The sequence below is a fragment of the Somniosus microcephalus genome, chromosome 1, assembly GCF_052327205.1.
Source record: "Somniosus microcephalus isolate GS21.2 chromosome 1, FLI_Smic_1.0, whole genome shotgun sequence".
NCBI lineage: Eukaryota > Metazoa > Chordata > Chondrichthyes > Squaliformes > Somniosidae > Somniosus > Somniosus microcephalus.
The window spans coordinates 109,247,539-109,265,169 of record NC_140987.1 but is presented as its reverse complement, the minus strand read 5'-3'; the positions used below and the strand labels follow the sequence as shown (position 1 = coordinate 109,265,169).

At 45.0% G+C, this 17,631-nt stretch overlaps 1 protein-coding gene across 4 annotated transcripts in view; it reads right to left on the bottom strand.

Annotated features, from left to right (window-relative positions):
* The window catches only part of LOC147124286 (methylglutaconyl-CoA hydratase, mitochondrial-like), a 610,977-nt gene that overhangs the window by 422,568 nt on the left and 170,778 nt on the right, over positions 1-17,631 (bottom strand). For 2 of the 4 annotated variants that reach the window (XM_085984589.1, XM_085984596.1), the window contains one exon: positions 7,505-9,831. The exons of the other annotated variants lie outside the window; for them this stretch is intronic. In XM_085984589.1, the coding sequence (XP_085840715.1) occupies positions 8,713-9,831 (1,119 nt within the window). In that variant the 3' untranslated portion in view covers positions 7,505-8,712. Of the gene's footprint in view, positions 1-7,504; positions 9,832-17,631 lie in introns of those variants that run through there. 4 annotated transcript variants of the gene reach the window in all.

Sequence of the window (17,631 nt, the reverse complement as noted above, 5' to 3'; positions counted from 1 at the left end):
ATGTTTCCCTTGGCGGGTGAGAACAGAACTAGAGGACATAATTTAAGGATAAGGGCTAAACCATTTAGGACAGAGATGAGGGGGAATTTCTTCACTCAGAGAGTGGTGAACCTGTGGAACTCATTGCCACAGAGGGCAGTGTACGCCAGCTCATTAAATATATTTAAGAGGGAATTAGATATATTTCTACGGGCAAAAGGGGTTAAGGGTTACGGAGAGAAGGCGGGGACGGGATACTGAATTAAAGGATCAGCCATGATCTCATTAAATGGCGGAGCAGGCACGAAGGGCCGAATGGCCTACTCCTGCTCCTATCTTCTATGTATCTATGTATCTATGTAAGTGGCAATTACCGGCATTACGCACACCTGGGGCTCTTAAAGGCACATACACCACAATTGCTCTTAAAGGCACATACACCACATACACCTTAGCACATTTAAACTTCTCTTTATTGTCACAAAAGTCTTTCCTTACAGCAAAACAACGTCATGTCAACAGAAACCATAACAAACAAAATAACAATAAATTCTTCGGCAAAGCCGCCAAACTGAACAAACTTTTTCCAACAATTCCAACAGGTGAGGGTCTCCTCGAGTTTGGCCAAAGAAACATCTCAGGACCTCCCTCTACTGCTGGCCCCTTGATGGAGAACAACTTCTCTTTCGCGCTCGGCCCCTTCCCTCCCTGCTGCTCCGACGTAATTGAACCCCAGTGGCGGGGTGAAGGCTGGGGGACGCCTGCTAACTGTCTGGAAGTGCAGAAGCCCCTGATGGACGGCCTGGACGACCTCTGGGCTTGGAGGGTGCGGAGGCTGGCTGCTTGATCTGGCCATGGCTGGAAGCAGTGTGAACTGCAGGTGGTGGCAGCTGCACTGCAGACGTTCCAGCGGAGGCATGAGCAATGGTCACCTGCCGAGAGAGGACACCTGCACCATGGTCGGACGACACACTGCCTCTCGCAGCGGACCGGCTCGGCTCCACCGCCACAAGCGACTGCTCCACTGATTCCTGGCCTCGTGTGGGACTGGAAGGGCCCGGAGTGATCCTAGCTGAGGCAGATAGGGTGGCTGCAGTGAGAGTTCGCGTTGCCTCAATCTGGGTGTGGACGAGGCCGGCAAGTGACTGCGTGGCAGCAGTGAGGACCTGTGAGCCAGGTGCCAGTGCTTCGGAGAAGCCCTGGACAGTTCTTTCCATTGCTTCGGACAAGGCCGGTGCTGACCGCTCCACTGCCTCAGACAAGCCCTGGACAGACCTTTCCAGGGATTGTCCGAAGCCCTGAACAGTCCTTTCCATAGCGGCCTCGAAGCCCTGGACAGTCCTCTCCATTGTTGTCCCGAAGCCCTGGAGAGTCCTGTCCATTGTTGCCCCGAACTCCAACACACTCTTTGACAGTGAATCTATTGACTGAGGCATCCTCCCCACTGCAGCCATCAGCTCAGTGTGCCTGAGCCGGGCCTGGGTGCTCATTTCAGCCAGGCGACGCACCTCCTCTGCACTCTGTGCAGCAGTCATCACTACCTGCCTTGCCCTCCGGGGAGACGGTGGCCGAACTTGCCTACCCCCCTTGCGTTGCTGCATGCCGCTTGGTCCGGCAACTGCCTGATCATCAGAGCACCCCCCCCCTCCCATCCTGGGAACTACTATCCCCAGTCTGTACATGTGTATGCTTCTCTGAGATTGGAGCGGATGGGCCGGCTTCCTCCTGATCCTCAACTCCGGAGGCACTGGCACTGGCAGCTTCAGGGCGTTGATCCCCACTTGGTGATGCATCATCTGAAAGCAGGGAGGTGGAAGAGTGGCTTTAGCAAAAGGACAGGTTGGCGGAAAGGCATGGCAGATTGCGGCAAGGCTCTGACATGGCTGCACACTGAGGAAGCATGCTGGCGGGGGGACCAAGTGGAAGGAAACAGCTGAAAAAGGAGAGCGCCTTACCCTCGCTATCGGAAATGGAGTCAGCAGCTGCAGTGGTAACAGGACCAGACAGACATCCTCCAAGAATCTAGTGCACTCTGTCCTCGAGATCCGTCAGAGTGACGACTTGTGGAGGTCCGCCACTGGTTCGACGCTGCTCCCTCTGCATCGTCGCCAGCTTGGACTGCAGGAGAAAGAAGGGGAAGTTCTGTAACATGATGCCTTGAGAGATCATCTCATGCCCCCCATGGTGCAACAGCCCTTACATGATGTCTTGAGAGATGATCTCATGCCCCCCATGGCGCAACAGCCCTTACATGATGCCTTGAGAGATCATCTCATGCCCCCCATGGTGCAAGGGCCCTTACATGATGCCTTGAGAGAAATGTCCATGTGTGTGCCCAGAAAGGGCCATGGGTGCTTGCTGACAGATGGCCATTAGGGCATCATGGCAACAGGGTCCTCGAAGTTAGGTGCAGAGGGAGGGAATCAGAAGTTTGCATAACCAACACTCACCCTAACGACCCGAGTGAGGTCGTTGAATTTCTTCCTGCACTGAACAGGGGTCCTGGTCGCCAAGCTGTTGGAGTTGACCCTCTGAGAAACCTCCCTCCAAGATTGCCGGTAAGCCTTCTGATTTCGGCCTCTTGCCATTGTCAGGATACAGAACATCTCGACGGCGCTCAACTGCAGACACCAAGTGGTCCAGGGCCTCAGTGCTGAAGCGCTCTGCTCTCTGTCTCACCTTCTCCATCCTCACCAAGCTTGTTGCGCCAGAAAAGGGCGAGCGCCGATTCTGAGGCTTACAGGGCGTTGAGTGTAGCAGCTCAGGCTGACTGACCCACCCCTTTAAGAGCCGGCCGGCGCCTGGAAGTCTCGTGGTTTCCGGTAATTGAGATCACCTGCGCTGCGCCCGTCCGCGACGATATTGGGTAGCGCCTGAACTTTTGCGCCTTAGGAGCCCCGTGCAACATCTGAGTTAGCGCCTCAATCCCCTTTGGGGGCGATGCAACCCAATATCTCGCCAGGCAGCGATAAGTTTCGTCTGGCTATAAACTTTGCGCAGCGCCAGTTCTAACGCCTCAAGCGGGGCTATACCCAATTTCTAGGCCTAAATGTTTAAAATATTTAATTTTAAATATAATTTTTTTTTTTAAATACACGAACACATGAAATAAATTAAGTGATCCCCATTCATACTTATGGGAGTTCCGTATGTACAGAATCCCCATAATTATGAATGGGGATTCCCCTTCTACGTGGGCCTCTACCCACAGTTACCCGGAGAGGCCCAGGAGCGCAAATCTACAAAACTCCCGGACCACCAGGTAAATTCGCAGATTTTTTTGCAGGTCGGAGGCATCTGCCCATGGGAAGCCTTCAACCACAAATTTTGGACCATTAATGTGATTTGGCTCTCAGCCTAGAGTGAATGGTGTCAAAATTTGCAGATGAAACCAAAATAGGAAGTAGTTAATTCCTTAGAATACCAAAGGAAGCTGCAAAGGGATATTGAGAAGCTGGGTGAATGGGATCAAAAGTGGCAGATGGTAATCAATGTCAGTAGGTGGGAAGTGATGTATTTTGGTAAAAAAAAACAGTAGTATTATACTCTGAATGGAGGAAGGCTTGGTGCTGTGGAACAGCAGAGTGATTTGGGGGTACAGGTTCACAGGCCATTAAATGTAGCAACTCAGGTTAATAAAGCTGTAAAAAAAAAAAATAGAATTCTTGATTTTAGCATAAGAGGTATAGAATATAGAGGCCACGAGATAATAATGAGCCTATATAAAAACCTTAATAAGATCTCAGAGTACTGTTTGCAGTATTGGGTTCCACACTATAGGAAAAATATTGAGGCTTTTGAAAGGGTACAACGCAGATTCACTACGATATTGCCGAGTATCAGAAAAGACTTGAAAGATTAGGGCCTTTCTCTTTAGAACAATACAGATTGTAGGGTGAAATGATAGAAATGTTTAAAGTTATGCAAGGATGGAATACAGAATAGAAGCCGACTGATTCCAGTAGTTGAAGGGTCATGTACGAGGGGCCATAGGTACAAGATTAAATGTAAGAGATTTAGAACAGAGATCAGGAGAAACCTCTTCACAGAGTTTTGAGGCTGTGAAATTCACTTACAGGGTTAGCGGTTGAGGGAGAAACTATGTAAACATTCAAGATTACATTGGTAGGTGGATGAAGGAAAAGGACTTGAAGGGATATGGGAACGAGGTTGGTAAATGTGATTAGAACTATTTGCTTGCGTGGAGGGCAAATGGCAACACGATCACATTGTGTCAAATGGCCTATTTTCATGTTGTAACTTCTATGCATTTCTATGTATTAAAACTACCTCTTTGACCCTGCTTTTAGTCACCCCTCCTAATATCTCCTGTGGCTTGTTGTCCATTTTTACCCATTTTCTGAATTGCCTTGTGACATTTTTCTAGATTAAAGGCATTATATAAATGCAAATTGTTGTTGTTTTCCACAAAGAATGATAAATAATTGGATCTGGAACTCACTGCCTGAAAGGATGGTAGAGGCAGGGACCCTCACAACATTCAAGAAGCATTTAGATGAGCACTTGAAATGCCATAGCATACAAGGCTACGGACCAAGTGCTGGAAAATGGGATTCGGATAGGGCTTGATGGAGGCGCAGACACGATGGGCCGAAGGGCCTCTTTCTGTGCTGTATACCTCTATGACTCTAATTCTATACCAGAATAAACAGTATTAGTCTAGTTGGTAAAATGAATTGTAGTAAGCTCATAAACTGCCATCTAGTAAAGATATCAGCTGCTCCAGTACAGAGTTACTGAATGCTCTTCTTCACTGATGTCGATGCACTGAAATGTCCACTTTGAAACTGCAATACTGACTGTATTCAGTCGATTTAAATTTTATCTTATATCCATGCTGACTCACTGACCATCAAAATATAGTCTAATGTTTGCACTTGATGGTTAATAAACATTCTTTTAAGTAAGTACCATGTGGTCCCGATCACTCAACTGAACAGCTAAAGTGAGATGCAAGCTGCCCCTTGGGACAGCAGGTTCCTGCCCCCTCAGCCACCAGCACCACCATCTGCTTCAACTTGCCTGTATGTGTCTCACTCAATGCACTCCCTCTAGATCCCTCGGGAGTAATGTATCTGAGTTGGTGCTTGGGAGGGAGAGGGTGTGATGGAGTTTGCCGCTGTGAAGGGCCAGTATGTAGCTTTATTGGAGCCTAACGCTGCTTCCTGTGGCACATTTAGAGAAAGAGAAGAGGAAGATGGGTTACAAATCAGGTTCCAACTTTTTCCAGTTCTGACGAAGGGTCATCGGCCTGAAACGTTAACTCTGTTTCTCTCTCCGCGATGCTGCCCGACCTGCTGAGTGTTTCCAGCATTTTCTGTTGTTTCAGATTTCCAGCATCCGCAGTATTTCGCTATTGCCTTAGGAGTAGCTTTCACTTATACCTTTCATCAGGAGTGACACAGTTAAAGGCTTAGGTATGTGCTATGGTTGCATTACATTAATTAGAGAATAGGACAAAAAGGAAAAGTAGAAATTTGTAAAAAAAAACGAGCTAGCGACAAGCCTTCTACTCCTCAATCTCCTAGGTCCTCTATAGCTTCCCTTTTAAGGACATCTTCATACTATATATAATACACAAATGCCAGCACACAACCCATAGTCAATTTGATGACATGTACCTGCAACATAAAACGACATTAAATGGGAGAATTGTTCCAAGCTAAATACGAGGGACAGAGGCCCTTACATGGGAATATTCAGTGCCAGGTTCAGGAAGCCATGAAAATTCTAGCAAGGCCAGAAGTAAACCTACATGAGCTTGGCTGAGACGAAAGGCCAGAGGTGAGGAAGGGAGCATGAAATGAGAATGGTTTGGATCAGATGCCTGAGGGAGCAATATCAGAACAATTTATACAGATAGCAAATGTAGAAACAGTGAACTCTTCAGTTTTAGTTTTCAGGGAATTTGCTATGCATAGGAGAGACAGAAACTACAGCAGGACCAAGGAATTTACAGCTGTGGCCAATAAAAGGGGAAGCAGTTGGGAGACTAAAACAAGTGGCGCTAGAACGTAACCTACTGGCGGAAGCCTGGAATGACACTGTGATAAGCTATTGTTTACATAGGAAAATAGGTATTTAAATATTTACAGGCCATTTTAACATTGTAAATGTTAATGTAAAAACGTAAAAATTGTGATAAGTCAAAGTTTCTGGGACAGGAAGTACAGAACGTATGTAAGACTTTCAATATAAAGATACAAAGGTACACCCTTGACACCAGTACCAGGCTAGAACGATTTGGAACATAACTAAACAAACATGCACATTATCGACGAAAAACAGCAAAAACTCATTGGGCGGGATTTTTCTCTCAGTGGTGAGCGAACAGTGACAGCCGTCCATTACACTTGTGCACAGACTTTATATGGGATTTTGCATTGGGCTGTAAATTAGAAAGTCAAAACGGCACGGCATCCTCTACAGGGTATCTGGGACCTATGTGAACAGGGCTAGCAACTGTGCATCATCTTAACCAATCAAACTGAAGAATCATTAATGAGCAGCACAGAGTCTGAACCAAGTAGTATCAGTTAAAATATTTAATTCAATGTCAAATCAGGTACAGAAAGCAAAAGAGAGAAAGAAAAGATTGGATTAAGAGAGAGGGAGATAAAAGAGGCAGAAAGAAAATGTAAAAGAAAATACTATTTCATTTTTTAAAAAATCTCCAGCAATAATTAAAATCCGATGGAATGAGAATCCACACGTGCAAAAGTTAATTTTCAGTGCCAGACAGATTGTTTGGCAGTAATTAAGGCTTATCACGCTGTTAAAAATGTACTTACACTGGAATGGACAAGCCCCAATCTTTTCTAGCGAGTTTAGTCCGTATATATCACATATAAGTACAGCAACTGCACACAATTCCATGTACTTCAATTCCGTGTCTCTCTATATTGAGCTGTATAACGCAGCTTCTGGAGGAGCAGGGCAACTTGGATAGCAACTGCCTGATTTCCGCATTTAACTGCACATTGGCTATCGCTGGAAGTTGCTGTCCCATTTACACTTTAATAACGGTGAGCCTGTTAGCCTCACCATCATTTCTACAGCAAAAATACGGCTGTAGGATCATGGTTGACATCGAACCATGGTGAGAATACACTGTTTTCACAGCGCATGAGGCTCAGGGAGGGAGTAAAAGAGTAAAAAAATAAGTCTATGATGTCTTACCTGGTGGAGTGGAGTGGCGAGGGAAGGGAAGAAGGGTGTGAGGCAGAGACCAATGACAGAACATTGAAAGAGCCAGGTTACCTTTAGACAGACATTATTTCAGTCACACAGGTGTTATTGTGGCAGTCACCAAAATTTAGACCAGACCTAACCAAAAATACATTTGTTGCACTGTGTAGACTTTATATGCAAGTGTTAACACAAACGACTTTAGATTAAATGGTGGAAACTCCCACAGTATTGAAAGCACTAGAGATGACATTTCTCATGGGCTTGATACAGTCGATAATTCAAAAATATATGTGGGGAACTTCTGACTGAAAAATTGTTTTTTTTTTTTTTTTTTTTGAAGTGCAACCTTTTTGGTATTGTGTAGGTGCTAAGACAGCGTAATGACATCTTTGACACGAGAAACTACCCCATTTGTCCTGTAACTGCCTCTCTGCTCTTTTCCGTTCTCTGTTATTCTATTTGGTCCAGATTTCGCAGAAAAAATAACAGCGTCTGAATGACGCACGTCATTAATGCGCAAATCGGCCAGCAACTTGTGGCGAGGAAGAGATACCCCATGAATTGCCCATTAAACTTGCCACAGAATGTTAAGTCAAGTAGTGAACAGCTTAAGTAGCCTTTTAACAATGTGATAATTGTTAATGACTGCCAATCAACCTCTCTTGCCCAGAAAGTGAAGTTGCACTTGCAGCAACTTTGTGGGCAAAATATTTTTAAAACCTAAACGTGCACAAAAAAGTCTGGCCAACGGTCTGGATGTCCCGCTCCAGAAAAATCTGAGCCAATATCTTTCACTTTGTGTCCCTTTATTTTTCACTCTCACTATGATTCTCGCACTTTCTTCTGTTGTCCTCTCTGTTCGACTCCCACTTTTCCTCACTATTCCTTTAAGTCTCTATTAACAACAAGCCAAAGAAGGAGACATTAGGACAGGTGACCAAATGCTTGGTCAAATAGGTAGCTTTTAAGCAGCATCTTAAAAGGAGAGAGAGGTGGAGAGGTGAAGAGGTTTGAGGAGCAAAGTCCAGAGCATAGGGCCTAAACAGAAAGTGAGGGATGCACAAGATGTCTAAGTTGGAGGACAAATGTAAGAAATCACACAACACCAGGTTATAGTCCAACAGCTTTATTTGAAATCACAAGCTTTCGGAGCGCTGCTCCTTCTTCAGGTGAAGTGGAGAAATGCATAAAGACACAGCTTGTATAGTCAGAGAATCATGTCAGATGTTTACAGGTAACCTTTCCAACTGCCATTTATCGCACCTCGGCAGAGAGATAATCACAGTAGTCAAAGGTGTGAATGGTGTCCAAACAGGTCAGTCAGGGAAACATTACATCAAAGAACAATGAGGTGGGGTCACAAGGGGTCAAATATTGCAGATGCTGGGGTCTGTATGAAAAACAAAAAAAGACAAAAAACATTTTTTTTTTGGCTGGAAATCACAGCAGGTCCAGCCGCATCTGTGTAGAGAGAACAAGCCAATGTCGACTCGAGTCTGGATGACCCTGCATCAGGTGGGGTTACATGTAGCGTGACATGAACCCAAGATCTCGGTTAAGGCCGTCCACATGGGTGCGGAACTTGGCTATCAGTTTCTGCTCGACGATTTTGCGTTGTCGTGTGTCTCGAAGGCCACCTTGGAGAATGCTTACCCGAAGATCGGAGGCTGAATGTCCTTGACTGCTGAAGTGTTCCCCGACTGGGAGGGAACACTCCTGCCTGGTGATTGTTGCGCGGTGTCCGTTCATCCGTTGTCGCAGTGTCTGCATGGTCTCGCCGATGTACCATGCTCCGGGGCATCCTTTCCTGCAACATATGAGGTAGACAACGTTGGCCGAGTCACATGAGTATGTACCATGTACCTGGTGGGTGGTGTCCTCACGTGTGATGATGGTATCTGTGTTGATGATCTGGCATGTCTTGCAGAGGTTGCTGTGGCAGGGTTGTGTGGTGTCATGGTCGCTGTTCTCCTGGAAGCTGGGTAATTTGCTGCGAACGATGGTCTGTTTGAGGTTAGGCGGCTGTTTGAAAGCGAGTGGTGGAGGCGTGGGGATGGCCTTAGCGAGGTGTTCGTCGTCATCGATGACATGTTGAAGGCTGCGAAGAACATGGCGTAGTTTCTCCGCTCCGGGGAAGTACTGGACGACGAAGGGTACTCTGTTGGTTGTGTCCCGTGTTTGTCTTCTGAGGAGGTCTATGCGATTTTTCGCTGTGGCCCGTCGGAACTGTCGATCGACGAGTCGAGCGTCATATCCCGTTCTTACAAGGGCGTCTTTCAGTGTCTGTAGGTGTCCATCGCGTTCCTCTTCGTCTGAGCAGATCCTGTGTATTCGCAGGGCTTGTCCATAGGGGATGGCTTCTTTAACGTGGTTAGGGTGGAAGCTGGAGAAGTGAAGCATCGTGAGGTTGTCCGTGAGCTTGCGGTAGAGTGAAGTGCTGAGGTGTCCGTCTTTGATGGAGATTCGTGTGTCCAGGAATGAGACTGATTCCGAGGAGTAGTCCATGGTGAGTTTGATGGTGGGATGGAACTTGTTGATGTTATCGTGTAGTCTTTTCAGTGATTCTTCGCCATGGGTCCATAGGAAGAAAATGTCGTCGATGTATCTGGAGGAACGCAGAGTTCGTGGAGGGTTGTAGGGCTGTGGGAGTTTACAGAGATAGGGTCGGGTGAGGCCACGGAGGGATTTGAACATGAGGATGAGAATTTTAAAATTGAGGTGCTGTGGATCGGAAGCCAATGTAGCACTCATATGTGATTGGCACCTGGTAACTACTTGATCAATAATACATTAAATTAGAGTGCAACAAATAGACGGAGAGCAGACAGACACAATTTTTATAAAAGAAAAGATCATATTCGTAGAGGTTCCAGTTATTTACTTTCTATTAATACAAACATGAATATGTGCATTTTTTACTTTTATATACAAGCGCCTGGTAATCAAGTTTACAATAGTTCTTCACAATACACTTTCCTTAGTCACTTAGTCGTCTCTTGGTAAGCAGGTCACAATTTTTTTTACATTATGTATAATCAATACCATGGTTTAAGGACAGAAAAAACACAGATAGTTGTTGAAAGTTGTCTGCCCGGAGCCCCGACTTTGCAGGTTTAATTGGCAGCTCAAGCGGGCAATCCTTTTGTACAGAGAGTTAGACAAAGATCAGAGGTCAAGCCTTTGGCTTCCTGTCCAGCTAAGGACACATAGAAAATCTGCAGAGATCTGATAAATAAGTCAGACAGAGAGAGCAAGCGCTCCTTGCTTAAGCTTGATGCCGACTGGTTTTGGAGAAATTACAAGTCAGAAAAGTGTATTTAGCCAGCTAACAGGGATGTGTGGCATACTTTGTTAATTTTTGCGTTATGAAATAGATTAAAATTCACTACAAATGTTAATCCAAATGTTCACCTATTATATGAAAGATAAATCAGCTTGTTGATTTATAACTGGCCTTGACTCACTAAGTAAAGGTAAACTCCTGATTGTAAGGGTCGTGGGATCTGCTTACAGGAGAGAAAAGTGACAATGCACCCAAGACACTATCTAGTGCAGATCTGAAATTTGTAACACTGACCAATAACTTAAAAAAAATCTGACACAGCACCCAAAAAGTTGACAACTTAAGAAAGGTCCTGCTCATGCGAAAACATGTACAGTAGTTGCATAAACTTTGTAGCTTAAGCTCTAGGTGTACAACATAATGAGCCAAAAATTGCGGTCGGCAGCATACCTCCGGAGTATGCCGCCAACCTGCGAAAAGAATACACACCTACCTGATGGCGGCCCTCCTGCGTAAACTTGCGTTCTCACGCTGTGAGTAGGAGGGCAGCGTAATGGCCCACGGACGCAACCTGTGTGGAAGCGTACCTGGGATCACGGGCCTGATCCTCCAATCAGAAAACAGATTGCCTTTCATTCATGTAAATTACTACAATACTCATTACTACAGCCTTTAAATACTATCAGATTTAGCTTTGAGTGGGAATCCAATTCATTACTCATAATTCCCACTTCTAAACAAATACTGTGCACTGTACAGAAAGTTATGAAAGGTAAATGTTATTTTTAAAAAACCTGCAGCTTTAAAATATGCTAGGATTGCTTCTCATTAAAGCTTTTAAGTAATTTATTTTTTTTATTTCAGGTATCCCTTTATGCTGTGGAAACAGGCCCGTTTCCACCAGCCTTAAAATTTCCGTACGTAATTACTGGGCAAATAGCCCAACTCTGCACCAGCAATTAGGTTTACGGTGGGGAGCGGATGGCCTGTCAATGCATACATTGACAGACCTCAAGTTCAGGATTGAGAGTATGCTGTCATACCCACCACAAAATCCAGGCCATTACTTCACCTGTATTGGAGGAAAATGTATGTATGAAACCCTAAAGGGGAAATCCAAATGTTGAGGGAACATCTTTGGTAGTACATTTCTAAAGGAGTCTCGGAGCATGTTCCTCTGCGGACAAAAAGGTTTAAATTTGGTTAATTCTACTTCACAATTAATAGATCTTTAATCTTAAAAAAAAAGGAAAAAACAAAGTGACATTTGGATTTTCAACAGATCAGCCAGATCATCACTATTCAAAAGTTACTTCCAACAGTATTCTCTCACCCCCACCACTCACTCAGTTCATTCACAAAGGCAAACTGCCCCATCCAACGTTCCACCCTCTTCTATAGACATTCTCTTCTCCAAACCTCCCTGGTCATACTGGCACCCTTTTCCTCAATTAACCTGGCACTCCTCTCACCTTCTAACCCAGTTAAACTGGTATTTTTCTTTCACTCCCCAGTTCAAGCTGGCATTCATTGATTTCAATGGATAGAAATTCAAGGGTATCATGCCCACAATATTCCCATGCACACTTGCTGTGTGTGCAAGGCCCTGCTGGCCACACGGGCATCAGAAAAGTTCCCCTTTCTGATATAGCCAGCACTAATTCCCCTTAACTAAACTATATTTGAAATCACAAGCTTTCGGAGCGCTGCTCCTTCTTCAGGTGAAGTGGAGAAATGCATAAAGACACAGCTTATATAGTCAGAGAATCATGTCAGATGTTTACAGGTAACCTTTCCAACTGCCTTCACAACCCCTTGTGACCCCACCTCATTGTTCTTTGATGTAATGTTTCCCTGACTGACCTGTTTGGACACCATTCACACCTTTGACTGCTGTGATTATCTCTCTGCCGAGGTGTGATAAATGGCAGTTGGAAAGGTTACCTGTAAACATCTGACATGATTCTCTGACTATATAAGCTGTGTCTTTATGCATTTCTCCACTTCACCTGAAGAAGGAGCAGCGCTCCGAAAGCTTGTGATTTCAAATAAAGCTGTTGGACTATAACCTGGTGTTGTGTGACTTCTTACATTTGTCCACCCCAGTCCAACTCCGGCATCTCCACACCATAACTAAACTATGTTAAACATTTCCATAATGCATCCTCATTATAGCATTTTCTGGTATAACACAACCTCTGATAAAAATGTATTATTGATGGTTCCCTCACTTATTAAGTAAAGCTTCCAAAACAATTTCTCGGATGGTTATGATGAGTCATTAGAAACTAAGTCAGGAGTCTGACTCTCATGCTTGACTGGCAACTGCATTTTACCTTTCACTTAGGGATAAATATGCTAATTTTTGGACATTGGGATAGTGGACGCATTGCTGGTCATTTTCCAAAATTCTATAGATTCTGGAACGGTTCCTGCAGATTGGAGGATAGCAAATATAACCCTGCTATTTAAAAAAGGAGGGAGAGAGAAAACAGGGAACTACAGAACTGTTAGCCTCACATCAGTAGTTGGGAAAATGCTAGAATCTATTATAAAGGATGCAATAACGGGCACTTAGAAACTAATAGTAAGATTGGGCAGAGTCAACATGGATTTATGAAAGGGAAATCCTGTTTCACAAACCCATTGTAGTTCTTTGAGGATGTAACTAGTGGAGTAGACAAAGGGGAACCGGTAGATGTGGTGTATCTGGATTTTCAGAAGGCCTTCCATAAGGCCCCACAAGAGGTTGGTGAACAAAATTAGGGCACATGGAATTGGGGGTAATATACTAGCATGGATTGAGAATTGGTTAACAGACAGAAAACAAAGAGTAGGGATAAACAGGTCTTTTTCAGGATAGCAGGCTGTGACTAGTGGGGTACCGCAAGGATCGGTGCTTGGGCCCTAGCTATTCACAATCTATATCAATGATTTGGATCAGGGGACTAAATGTAACATTTCCAAATTTGCTGATGATACAAAGCTAGGTGGCAGTGTCAGTTGTGAAGAGACTTCAAGGGGATCTCAACAGGCTGTGAGTGGGCGGGAACAGTTGTGGTCTACTTACCTAAGGAAGGATATAGTTGCCATAAAGGGAGTGCAACGAAGGTTCACGAGATTGGGATGGCAGGACTATCGTATGAGAAGAGATTGAGTAAACTAGTTCTGTATTCCCTTGAATTCAGAAGAATGAGAGGCGATCTCATTGAAGCATACAAAATTATTACAGGGCTTGATAGGGTGGATGCTGGGAGAATGTTTCCCTTGGCTGAGGAGTCTAGAACCAGGGGCCATAGCCTCAGGATAAAGGGTAGGCCATTCAGGACTGAGATGAGAAGAAATTTCTTCACACAGAGGGCGGTGAATCTTTGGAATTCTCTACCCCAGAGGGCTGTGGAGGCTCAGTCATTGGGTATATTCAAAACAGAAGTCAATAGATTTCTGACTAGTAAGGGCATCAAGGGATATGGCGATAGGGCCGGTGAATGGAGTTGAGGCAGAAGATCAGCCACGATTGCATTGAATGGCGGAGCAGGCTCAAAGGGCTGAATGGCCTACTCCTGCACCTATTTCTTATATTCTTATGTTATTTATCTGGGCAGGAAAGGATGCCCAAAGGACACTAAATATTGGAAGAACTGGCTGGAATTCTTTCCTGCATTGTTTAAGTGTGCCTCCTACCATGCTGATCAAGGAATAGCACTGACAAGATCAGACTCACCGGCAGCAGCAGCGAGAGCGGTCCTGGGTGGAGAATGAGCGCGGAGACCGAGGAATTAAAGAGCGGGGAGAGAGAGAGCGGCCCAGACTCACCGGCGGCAGCAGTGAGAAGTAAAAAGTAATCGAACGGTGAAGTCACCAGAAAGCAGGTAAGTGATTGGTTGGTGATTATTTCTCTCTTTCTCGCTTTTTTTCCAAACTTAATATTTGTGGTTTATAGTTTCTAGGGTCTCTGTTGTGTAGCGGGGAGTGCTAGTAAACAAGGGCCCTTGAGTATATCATTTAATTGTCATGTAATTAGTGGTATTGATTTGATTTCATTAAAGGGTAAGTCATGGAAGCACAGCTCGGCCCCTTGGCATGCTCCTCCTACACGATGTGGGAAATCAGGGACACTTCCTGTGTCCCTGACGACCACGTGTGCGGGAAGTGTATCCAGCTGCAGCTACTGACAGACCACATTGCGGCGCTGGAGCTGCGAATGGATACATACTGGAGCATTTGCGATGCTGAGGACATCGTGGATAGCACATTTAGGGAGTTGGTCACACCGCAGGTAAAGGCTGCACAGGCAGGAAGGGAATGGGTGACCGCCAGGCAGAGTAGTAGGCACAGACAGGAAGTGCAGGGGTCCCCTGTGGCCATCCCCCTTTCAAACACTTTGGATATTGTTGAGGGAGATGGCTTATCGGGGGAAGGCAGCAGCAGCCAAATTCCTGGCACCATGGGTGGTCCTGCTGCACAGGACGGGAGGAAAAAGAGCAGGAGAGCTATAGTGATAGGGGGTTCTATTGTAAGGTGAATAGATAGGCATTTCTGCGGCCGCAAACGATACTCCAGGATGGTATGTTGCCTCCCTGGTGCAAGGGTCAAGGATGTCTCAGGGCAGCTGCAGGGCATTCTGGAGGGGGAGGGTGAACAGCCAGTTGTCGTGGTGCATATAGGTACCAACGATATAGGTAAAAAAACGGGATGAGGGCCGAAAAGCTGAATATAGGGAGTTAGCAGGTAAATTAAAAATAGGACCTCAAAGGTAGTAATCTCAGGACTGTTACCAGTGCCACGTGCTAGTCAGAGTAGAAACAGAAGGATATTTCAGATGAATACATGGCCAGAGGAATGGTGCAAGGGGGAGGGATTCAAATTCCTGGGACATTGGAACCGGTTCGGGGGAGGTGCGACCAGAACAAACTGGACGGTTTGCACCTGGGCGGGTCCAGAACCGATGTCCTAGGGGGAGTGTTTGCTAGTGCTGTTGGGGAGGGTTTCAACTAAAATGGCAGGGAATTGGGAACCTGTGCAGGGAGACAGAGGAAAGGGAAGCAAAGATAGAAACAAAAGACAGCAACGAGAAAAGCAAACGTGGAAAGCAGAGAAATCAAGGGTGTACATCAAACAGGGCCACAGTAAATAGTAATTCTAAAAGGACGAAGAGTCTTAAAAAATCAAGCCTGAAGGCTTAGTGGCTTAATGAGAGGAGCATTCCTAATAAGGTGGATGAATTAGCTGCGCAAATAGATGTAAACGGATACATGATATAATTGGGATCACGGAGACATGGCTCCAGGGTGACCAAGACTGGGAATTCAACATCCAGGGGTATTCAATATTCAGCAAGGACAGGAAAAAAGGAAAAGGAGGTGGGGTAGCATTGCTGGTTAAAGGGAAGATTAACACAATAGTAAGGAAGGATATTAGCTCTGATGATGTGGAATCTGTATGGGCAGAACTGAGAAATATCTAGGGGCAGAAAACGTTAGTGGGAATTGAACACAGACCCCCAAACAGTAACGCTGAGGTTAGGGATGGCATTAAACGGAAAAAATAGAGACGCGTGCAATAAGGGCACAGCAGTTATCATGGGTGACTTTAATCTACATATAGATTGGGCTAACCAAATTAGTAACAATACTGTGGAGGAGGAATTCCTAGAGTGTATACGGGATGGTTTCCTGGACCAATATGTCGAGGAACCAACTGGAGATCAGGCCATCTTAGACTGGGTATTATGTAATGAGAAAGGAATAATCAACAATCTTGTTGTGCGAGGCACCTTGGGGAGGAGCAATCATAATATCATAGAATTCTTCATTAAGATGGAGAGTGAAGTATTTGACTCAGAGACTAGGGTCCTGAATTTAAATAAAGGAAACTACGATGGTATGAGGCACGAGTTGGCTAGGATGGATTAGGGACCATTACTTAAAGGGTTGATGGTGTATAGGCAATGGCAAACATTTAAAGATCGCATGGATAAACTACAGAATTTGTTCATCCCTGTTTGGCATAAAAATAAAACAAAAAAGGTGACTCAATGGTGGCTAACAAGGGGAATTAGGGATACCATAAGATCCAAGGAGAGCGCATATAATTTGGCCAGAAAAAGCAGCAATCCAGAGGATTGGGAGCAGTTTAGGATTCAACAGAGGACAAAGGGATTAATTAAGAAAGGGTTAATAGAATATGAGAGTAAGTTTGCAGGTAACATAAAAGCTGACTGTAAAAGCTTCTATAGGTATGTGAAGAGAAAAAGATTGGTGAAGTCAAGCGTCAGAATCAGGGGAATTTATAATGGGGAACAAAGAAATGGCAAACCAATTAAATACATACTTTGGTTCTGTTTTCACAAAGGAGGACACAAATAACCTCCCACAGATGTCGGGGAACATAGGGTCTAATGAGAGGGAGGAACTGAATGAAATCAGTATTTGTAGGGAAATTGACGGGATTGAAGGCCAATAAATCCCCAGGGCCTGATAATCTACATCCTAGGATACTTAAGGAAGTGGCCCTAGAAATAGTAGATGCATTGCTGGTCATCTTCCAAAATTCTATAGACTCTGGAGCAGTTCCCATGGATCGGAGGATAACTAATATAACCCCACGATATAAAAAAGGTGGTAGAGAGAAAACGGGGAATTATAGACCGGTAAGCCTGACATCGGTAGTGGGGAAAATGCTAGAGTCCATTATAAAAGATGTAATAGCAGAGCACTTGGAAAACAGTGACAAGGTCGGACAAAGTCAACATGGATTTACAAAAGCTCGACTAATCTACTGGAATTTTTTGAGGATGCAACTGGTAGACTAGATAAGGGAGAACCAGTGGATGTGGTGTATTTGGACTTTCAGAAGGCTTTCGATAAGGTCCCGCATAAGAGATTAGCGTGCAAAGTTAAAGCACATGGGATTGGGGGTAAGGTACTGTCTTGGATAGAGAACTGGTTGGCAGACAGGAAGCAAAGTGTTGGAATAAACAGGTCTTTTTCCAAGTGGCAGGCAGTGACTAGTGGGGTACCGCAGGGATTGGTGCTAGGACCCCAGCTATTCACAATATATATAATGATCTAGACGAGGGAACTAGATGTAATATTTCCAAGTTTGCAGACGACACAAAGCTGGGTGGGCATGTGTGTCGTGAGGAGGATGCAGAG